The sequence below is a fragment of the Centropristis striata genome, chromosome 3 (assembly GCF_030273125.1).
Source record: "Centropristis striata isolate RG_2023a ecotype Rhode Island chromosome 3, C.striata_1.0, whole genome shotgun sequence".
Classification (NCBI taxonomy): Eukaryota; Metazoa; Chordata; class Actinopteri; order Perciformes; family Serranidae; genus Centropristis; species Centropristis striata.
Genome location: NC_081519.1, coordinates 132,501 through 142,500, shown reverse-complemented (window position 1 = coordinate 142,500; position 10,000 = coordinate 132,501). Strand labels below are relative to the sequence as shown.

At 41.7% G+C, this 10,000-nt stretch overlaps 1 protein-coding gene across 1 annotated transcript in view; it reads left to right on the top strand.

The window, feature by feature from the left end:
• The window catches only part of flnbl (filamin B, like), a 110,270-nt gene that overhangs the window by 42,326 nt on the left and 57,944 nt on the right, over nucleotides 1-10,000 (top strand). The window contains 7 exon segments of the mRNA XM_059329480.1: nucleotides 623-732; nucleotides 1,657-1,792; nucleotides 1,942-2,039; nucleotides 6,095-6,242; nucleotides 8,481-8,599; nucleotides 8,959-9,033; nucleotides 9,179-9,341. Of these exon segments, the coding sequence (XP_059185463.1) occupies nucleotides 623-732; nucleotides 1,657-1,792; nucleotides 1,942-2,039; nucleotides 6,095-6,242; nucleotides 8,481-8,599; nucleotides 8,959-9,033; nucleotides 9,179-9,341 (849 nt within the window).

The window sequence follows — 10,000 nt, the reverse complement described above, 5'->3', positions numbered from 1 at the left end:
TGTAGTTGTTAGAGGTGGGGGAAATTTTTTTTTATTTTTTTTGCGTGGCAATATTATATTGATTCATGGCCTCCAAGTATTGATATTTAGCGTTCCGATGGCCAGCAGGCCGTCAGTATTTTTTCTTTTTTCCGGTTTTTGCAGGTTTGTGTTTAGGGAGATCCTGGAGATCCTGGAGATCCTGGTATCATATGAAAAAGAAGATCTAAGAAATCTATCGGCACCATGTGCGACAGGATAGTAGCTGCAAAGTTTCTCTTTTTAGGCTAATTTAATTTTGTGGACACAAAATGCAGTGAAGTTAAATCGCAATATATTGTATCGCGATACTCACACAAAATGCTTAAAAATGGCAATAATACCGTATCGTAACTAAAGTATCAGATTAAAATCGTATCGTGGGTCCGATACGCTGATTCACACCTCTAGTAGTTCATCCTAAAAACATTGAAGTGATTTTAAGTTTCAGTAATTAAAGTGATGTCTGGATGTTTTACCACTGATGAATAAATCCATCCATCAAATCACACTTGTGATAAGCAATATTTAACAATAAATGTAGATTAAATAAGCTGCAGCCTTCATGTGAAACTCTCTGAGATGATTTTCTGTCTCTCATCAGACTCTAAAGCCATCGTGGACGGGAACCTGAAGCTGATCCTGGGTCTGATCTGGACTCTGATCCTGCACTACTCCATCTCCATGCCGCCCTGGGAGGGCGAGGACGGAGAGGTAACCACCAGCTGATAGAAGCTTTTACCATCTCATGACTTCTGACAGCAGAAACGAGCCGCGTAACAACACAAACCACATGTTTTAGTGCCAAAGTGGCAAATACTAAATCTTTTTTTTCCTGCGATTCGTACTTCCTGTCAAACATTTGCAGCATTACTTTAAACAACACAACTAGATTAATTATTATTATTATTACAAAGCTCCACCATCAGAGTGGTGAGGCTCCTTAAAGAGGCAGTCACATGTAAACAAACGCGCATGTAAACAAACACGCATGTAAACAAACACGCATGTAAACAAACACGCATGTAAACGACGATATATCAAGTCGTGTCCATTTAACCCTTTGAAGTCTTTGTTGTCTTTTTGAATCATTCTGCTACTTAAAAAACGTTCTCATGCCATGTTGGTATCATGTTTTTCAGCACAAACTCACCTATACGACCTGATAATTTATTTTTCATATCGACTTATTGGATCAACATTTTGAACCCAAAAGAAACAAAAAAAAAAACAACAACATAAAATAGAATTTTTGAAAATGATTTTTTTCAGTGTTTTAGATGTTGGTTACAATATAACATATAAGATGTAAAATTATATGTATTGATACTAAATATATTTGACCTTATCTCTGGTTTAACTGGCCCATCATCATCATCATCATCATCATCATCATCATCAAACAAAGCTTTAGATAACGTTAGAGCAGGAAACACGCTGCTTCGTTTCTCTGTGAAGACGTCATGAAGGAATAATGCGCTGTTGGTTTCGTGGCCTCCAGAGGTTTAATATATCCAATAATAAGTCGATATAGTAATTACCGTGACAGGCCACAAATTAAACAGAAAATAAATGACTGCTGCACAAACACGACCCACTGTTGCTAAGCTCTGTTGTTGTTGTTGTTGTTGTTTACAGGCGGAGTCAAAGACACCGAAGCAGCGTCTGCTGGGCTGGATCCAGAACAAAGTCCCCGATATGCCCATCACCAACTTCAGCCAGGACTGGAGGAGCGGCAAGGCACTGGGAGCACTGGTGGACAGCTGTGCTCCAGGTACCAGCACACATTATTATTATTATATAATAATATTATTGTTATTAGTGTTCCAGTCTTCATGTGGAAAGGTTTTTATCTTTTTGCAGCAGAGCTCACCCTGTTGTTGTGTGTGTGTGTGTGTGTGTGTGTGTGTGTGTGGTTTGCAGGCCTGTGTCCGGACTGGGAGACCTGGGATCCAGTGAAACCAGTAGAGAACGCCACCGAGGCCATGAAGCTGGCTGACGACTGGCTGGGCATCCCGCAGGTGAGACGCTGGATTATTAATCTGTGTTTTGGGGGAGAAATGAATGCTTTGTTGTGTTTCTACTTGGACGATATTGTTGTTCACGTTAATATTTTTTTTAAAAGGTGATCAGAAAGGTAAAGATTCCTGAATAATCCAACTTTTATTATTCTCTCTCTGCTGCTGTGAAGTCGGTACTTTTCATTTTTATTGGTTCAAAGCTGATAGAAACGTTTGAATTAATATCAGTAATAAATAGTCTTGGAAGAAATTATAAGACCACCATTGTTTTCTTCAATTTCTTGTTAATTTGAATGCCTGGTACAACTAAAGGTACATTTGTTTAATTGATTTAAGAGCTAATATCTTGACATTTTCCATGGTTTTCTTGGTAATAACCAAAATCATTATCAAGAAAACCATGGAAAATGTCTCAATATCAGCCCTTAAATTAAACTCGTATCAGATATTTTTGTTGTTATCATTATATTTGTTCTTTAGTTGTACCAGGCATTAAAATGAACAATAAATTGAAGGAAACAAGGTGGTCTAATCATTTTTTCCATGACTGTAGACTTTATTTATCGACCGTGATCTGCAGTCCCTGTACGTTGCAGCTCCTTCACAATAAAAGCCTTCCTGCCATAGACTGAAAGTGTCCAATGCAAAGGAAGGGAGGCTTTTACTGTGAAAGGGCTTCAGGAGAGATATATGGGCTCGTTTTTGTGTCTTTATTTTGCAGTTAGTGAGCGGTTTAAGATAAAAACTATCGACATTGAAGCCAAAAAGGTTTTATTGCAAGTAAATCCAAAAGTTTTGCTTCCTGTTGAGCTGACTCTTGTGGGAGGAGCCTAATGCATATCACAAATGTATTTTACTTGCAATAAACCTTTTTTTCTTTGTTCTCGAACCAATTTAACCCCGTAGCGACGAAGCTTATATTCAGTGTTTGCAGCCTGATAACGATGCTAACATCTCATAGATTTAGATGGAAAACGTTTTCTGTGTTTCATGCAGCCCCCATTAGAATAAAAGAGAAGTGCTCTGCTGTGATTTTCCTCCAGAGGTCAAAGGTCGCTCACACAGATGCCGTTTGGCTTCCTGATTGTTCACTGCAGAGGAAACTCAGATTGTTTTTTACACTCTGGTCAGAAGCCGAGAGGATGCAACTCGAGCTGAAACGGAAATGTCCCGTAAGGATTTATGGAACAAATGGCTTTTCCCAGGAAATAATTAGTATAAGTATTTATGTCACTTTTGAGTGATTGGTTTAAAAGTCTTAAGTTCTTCTGCAGATGTTGGAGCTCATTTCAGCCCGTTTTCTACTTTCACTTCATCGTGAATAATAACCTGAGCTGTAGTTATAAAAAACACTTGGAGAAACTGATTTCATTAATTCCGGGTTGAGTGTTTTTGTGTCATTACGTTGTGCTTCCTGTCAGTCAGCTGACACCCACAGGAAGTTCTCCTCCAGAAACAACATCTGACTAACCTCAGCGTCACACCCATCATGTTCATTTATGCCATCATTGTTCGCTGGAAGGGCAGTTCACTCTGACACAATGAGGAGTTTAAATGCCGTTAGAGGAGTCACTGGTGGAAAATGTTGACCATGAAGTGGTCAGTGTGAGTTCAGCACCTCCTCCTCTCTCCTCCTCTCTCCTCCTCTCTCCTGCTGGCTCCCTTTGTCCTCTTTGGGCTCCTGACTAGTTCAGATGATGGGAAATCTGAATGTTGCAGCATAAAATGATATTTTTAGATGATACTTTGCAACAGTTTGGTGAAGGAACTCTCCTGCTTTAAAGAGAGTAGATATGAATGAATGTATTGATGCAGACGTCACCTAAAAAAAGGCCTAAAAATGTTCCACCCGTTTCTGTGAACGACATATTGACGTCCACCGATTTCTGTTGCTACCAACAGCCGTTTCATTTGACACTACAACACTTTTTCTCAACTGTATATGCATTGTGCAGCACATTTATTCGCTTATGTGTCAAAACATGGAAGTTCTGTGGTGGAGAAGAAAAATCTGTGGACATATCATTAACCCTCCTGTTATTGTGGGTCAAACTGACCCATTTCAAAGTAAAAAAAAAAACAACAACAAAAAAACATAAGTATTTTTTCGGGATGAAACTTTTTCTGCTTGGCTTAATAAGTGTAATCAACATATAAAATGAAAATGGTTCATTTGCATGTTTATATTACATTGATACTGTTCAATGGTCAATCTGACCCTGAACATTAAAGGTGTTAATTTATCAACTCACTCCATAAAAGAAAACATGTAAAAGTGTAAAATTAAAGATTTCAATAACTCAGTCTCATGTAAAACTATTTTACATGTAGGTCTTTCCAATGTACATTAAAAAAAAAAGTTTTAAGGTGCATTTTTTTTATTGAAAATGAGTGAATTATCCTCATTGAACCCGATCCATGAGAGGTAAAGAATACCACTGCACTAAATATTGATTAAAACGGACAGTAATAGAGTTAATCATGAAATATAAACAATTATTATTTGGCTTTTTTGAATAATTCTACAAGTCCCGGGTCAAATTTACCAACAGACATTATTGCTGTTCCTGAGAAACGAACAGGAGGGTTAATATAGCGAACACATTAATGAGTATAACATTTTGAGTTTGGGCCTTTTGTTTGGACGGTTGAAGTACGTTTTGTGTCGGTTTCTGTTTCTTGCCTGGAGCGTCTGCTTCTCCATCATCTGCTGCAGGTGATCTGTCAGTAGCCAGGTGGGTAAAGAAATGTTTTCAGTTTGTTGTGGAAGAAGTTGACTGGAGCACATCTGGCTCCTCTGAGAGGAAGGTGACCTCCGGCCGTGGTCACACTCGTCTCTCCAGTGTGACGTTTGTGATTCGATGTGCCAGAACTCAGATCTCAGTTGTTTCTGCTTACGTGTTTCCACACTGAGACTCTTGTGGATTTAATGAGCCCAATTAAATTCACATGTGATGATGGTGGTCCCCATAGTAACATTTCATTGTGGTGAGAGCATTTTAAAACTTGAGCTCAGTGTATAAAATGACTTCTAGGATAATCACAGCCTCATGAAACTTTACAACCAAACTAGAGACCTGGAGCATTCAGAGGATGTGCAGCTTTCCTACACACAGTCATGGAAAAAATATTACACCATTGTTTTCTTCAATTTCTTGTTAATTTTAATGCCTGGCACAACCAAAGGTACATTTGTTTGGACAAAACCATGGAGAATGTACGGTGGCCCTGAAGTGCAAAACACACCAGCAATTAATCAGAATGGAAAGGGAAGGTACATATTGGACTGATCCTCCTCCTGATTGGTTCCTGCCCTCATGTGTATATATATAGTGCGTCCATATTGTGATATTTATGGTAAATTCATAAAGCTTGTTCAAAGCGAGCTGACATGAAGGATAAACACTTTACTGTCATTCTTTCTCACTTTGCAGTATAAAACTCTTACCTGCAGAGAGGAGATGAAGTGTTAATGTGTGAATTGCTGGCGCGTTGTGTGAATTGCTGGCGCGTTGTGTGAATTGCTGGCGCGTTGTGTGAATTGCTGGCGCGTTGTGTGAATTGCTGGTGGTGTTTGCACTTCAGGGCCACCGTAAGAATGTCTAGATATCAGCTCTTAAATTAAACTCTTATCAGCTATTCTCCAAAAATCTCCCAAAAAATCTCCAAAATGTCAAAAGTTGTTAAAAACAGAGTTTCAGCATGGATTATTCTTTGGTGTTCCTCAAGGTCTTGGTGTGGCCTTGGCTTAAAAAAAGGTTAAATTTAGCACCAAATTGTGCAACAAATTGTATTAAATCTGCTGCAGCAACTTATGACACATAAGGGAGGATGGAAACATTAATGTATTGTATCATAATGTTGCAAGTCTGGATCTAGATGAGGAACTTCAGCTTTCAGTGCTCCCACGTTGACTCATTTCTCGGCCTGGTCACAGTAACAGCACTAATCTGCTCTTACAGATATTAAGGTGTGAACCAAATGTATTTAAAACAATTCTTAACTCTTTGTGTGTGTGTGTGTGTGTGTGTGTGTGTGTGTGTGTGTGTGCGCAGGTGATCCGTCCAGAGGAGATCATTAACCCCAACGTGGACGAACAGTCGGTGATGACCTACCTGTCCCAGTTCCCCAAAGGAAAACTGAAGCCAGGAGCTCCACTTAAACCCAAACTCAACCCCAAGAAGGCCCGCGCATACGGCCCAGGTACACACACACACACACACACACACACACACACACACACACACACTCTGCTCATCATTCAGTACATTTACATGACACTTGGAAAAAACAAATTATTATTGCCTTAATCTGACTATAACTGGACAACTGGAGTGCAAGTAAACGTGTAAGTCCGACAGATGTCGGAGTTCTCCATCTCTGATTAAGACATCCAGTTTATGTGATTGGGATTGGACATTCGATTGCATTTATGACAAGACAACGCATGTGTGCATGCTCCACCCCCCCACCCCCCACGCTGGTGTACGACCCCGGAACAAAAACATCCAAGAAAGCCGGTGGCAGTAGCCGCTCGCAGTAGCCGGTCACATTAGCCGCTCGCAGTAGCAGGTCACATTAGCCGCTCGCAGTAGCAGGTCACATTAGCTGCTCACAGTAGCAGGTCACATTAGCCGCTCGCAGTAGCAGGTCACATTAGCAGCTCGCAGTAGCAGGTCACATTAGCCGCTCGCAGTAGCCGGTCACATTAGCTGCTCGCAGTAGCCGGTCACATTAGCTGCTCGCAGTAGCCGGTCACATTAGCCGCTCACAGTAGCAGGTCACATTAGCCGCTCACAGTAGCCGGTCACATTAGCTGCTCGCAGTAGCCGGTCACATTAGCTGCTCACAGTAGCCGGTCACATTAGCTGCTCACAGTAGCCGGTCACATTAGCCGATCGCAGTAGCCGGTCACATTAGCTGCTCGCAGTAGCCGGTCACATTAGCCGCTCGCAGTAGCAGGTCACATTAGCTGCTCGCAGTAGCAGGTCACATTAGCTGCTCACAGTAGCCGGTCACATTAGCTGCTCGCAGTAGCCGGTCACATTAGCTGCTCACAGTAGCAGGTCACATTAGCCGCTCACAGTAGCAGGTCACATTAGCTGCTCACAGTAGCCGGTCACATTAGCTGCTCGCAGTAGCCGGTCACATTAGCTGCTCACAGTAGCAGGTCACATTAGCTGCTCGCAGTAGCCGGTCACATAAGCCGCTCGCAGTAGCAGGTCACATTAGCTGCTCGCAGTAGCCGGTCACATTAGCTGCTCACAGTAGCCGGTCACATTAGCCGATCGCAGTAGCCGGTCACATTAGCCGATCGCAGTAGCCGGTCACATTAGCCGCTCGCAGTAGCCGGTCACATTAGCCGCTCGCAGTAGCCGGTCACATTAGCCGCTCGCAGTAGCAGGTCACATTAGCCGCTCGCAGTAGCCGGTCACATTAGCTGCTCACAGTAGCAGGTCACATTAGCAGGTTGCATTAGCCCGTCAGTAGCGACAGCACAAAGTGTGGAACAGAGGTCAACAGAAAGGGCGCCGTATTAACCTGCTTAAACAACGCATATCGCCACCTAGTGTTGAGGAGGAGGACACGTTCCCGTCAGTTATTCTAATTTCTCAGTTGCATGTAAACTGGGACAAGGACAGAAGTCCGATGAGACGCCATAGTCGAATTATAAGCATAGCTCGATTAAACGATGAGAGTGTCATCAGGGTTTTGAGCAGTTTTTTTTTTTAACAGCTGGTTGCTGATTTAGTGAAACAAGAGCTTCTGTGTTTGACTTTCAGTGTGTGTTGGTTAATGGGAACACTGGAAACACTGGTCTGTCTGACAATGTGAGGAAATGAGCAGCTGTTAGTCTGAACACACACACACACACATTCTGTAACAATAAGGAGGAAATACCTAGAAATGGTGAGAGGCAACACTACAGGCGCACACACACACACACACACACACACTTTAACACACACACACACACACACACACACTATGCACACAGTTGTAAAATTCTGTCTCTCAGTATAAAACCCGTCTGATAAAGTTTATGTCACTCATGGACTCATTTCCATTCAGTTAAGTTTAAGTGATTATTTGAATTATTAAGTCATCCATAGATTGTTATTTTAATATATATAGATTAATATACATAGATTTATAGATAGTCTATAAAATGTTAAGAAAACAGTAAAGTAGCCCATAACTATCCTGCAGATGGTGTCTTAAAACGGCTTCTTTTGAGTTTTTATGCAGTAAAATATCATAATAATGCATACTTACTTCATTAATCCTTGCAGGAAATTTCTGTTACAGCAGCTTAACAAATAAAGGACAGGAAGTAAAAATATATGATGAAAAACAGCAAATACTGATTAATATCTGTAAACATGCAGCTGTTAGTGATTGACACTAACATCTCTCCGTCTGTGTTGTTTTCTGTGGCAGGTATCGAGCCGACGGGGAACAGAGTGCTGCGTCCCGCCGTCTTCACCGTGGACACGTTCAGCGCCGGCCAGGGTCAGGTGACCATCTACCTGGACCACCCCGACGGCACCCGGGAGGAGGTACGCAACACCTCATCCTGTCCCTGACCCGTTTATAGTCATCTGGTCCCAGGATCTGAGGCCTTTTCTAGAAAAAGTTAAATACAGTTGATAGCTGAAAATCTACAGGAGCATCTCAATACATTAGAATATGATGTAAAAGTTAATTTCCAGTAGTTCAAGTCAACCAAGTATTGAGTCATATAGATGACATACTTTTCAGAGGCCAACATTTACATATTTAACATACTTTTTATGTATATATACTTGTATATGTATATACTTTTTGTACTATTATTTATTTTAACTTGTCATGAATCAGTGCCATTCTAAAGAAGCTTGTCTAGGACTGATATTTGTATTTCTGTGTGTGTGTTCAGCTGAAGGCGGAGCCCAACGAGGGCAAGAAGACGTTCAGCGTCACGTACATTCCTCAAGTTGTTGGAAGTCACAAGGTAAAAATCATTTTTCATTCTGTAAACAAGTTAAAAAAATAAAACACTTACTCTGGAGTTATTTAAAAGCTTTAAAAGCTTTTAGCTTGATTCAAAGTGTATCTTTGTCTGTTTAAACATGGTGACTGTTGTCTTTGTTTCCTAGGTGACGGTGATGTTCGCAGGCCAGCAGATTCCCAAGAGTCCGTTCGAGGTGAGCGTGGACAAGGCGCTGGGCGACGCCTCCAAGGTCACGGTCAAAGGCCTGGGCATCGAACCCGTGGGCAACATCGCCAACAAACCCACGTACTTCGACATCTACACTGCAGGTCAGAGACACAAACGACCTCCGACCCCGAGACGACGCTGCACACGCCGTGTCAGCGTTGTGCTCGTGTGTCCAATGACAAGAAACAGTCGAGAACTGTCGATGAAATAGACATTTACAATGAAAAATGATATAGAAGTTATATAAAGTGGGTGTTTTAAATTCAAATTAAACTTCCTTAAGACCTGTGAACAAATGTTTTGAAGGTTAACTTGTCTCAACTCCAACTAAAGTCTTTTTTTAAACTGCCAAAAACACATTTATCATGTAAGGAAACCGGCATTATCGTCAGAGTTTGAACTTTCCGACGGTCCTTGAATCAGTCTCCGTTAGAAAAAGTGACCAGATCCTGTTAAAAACATTAAATTCTCCTCAGAGACACTGAAGACATGATTGATTCTGCTGAGACCAACGGTTTACACAGAGCAGAGAGGAGAGGACAGGAGAGGCTGTTTACACAGAGCAGAGAGGAGAGGACAGGAGAGGCTGTTTACACAGAGCAGAGAGGAGAGGACAGGAGAGGCTGTTTACACAGAGCAGAGAGGAGAGGACAGGAGAGGCTGTTTACACAGAGCAGAGAGGAGAGGACAGGAGAGGCTGTTTACACAGAGCTGAGAGGAGAGGACAGGAGAGGCTGTTTACACAGAGCTGAGAGGAGAG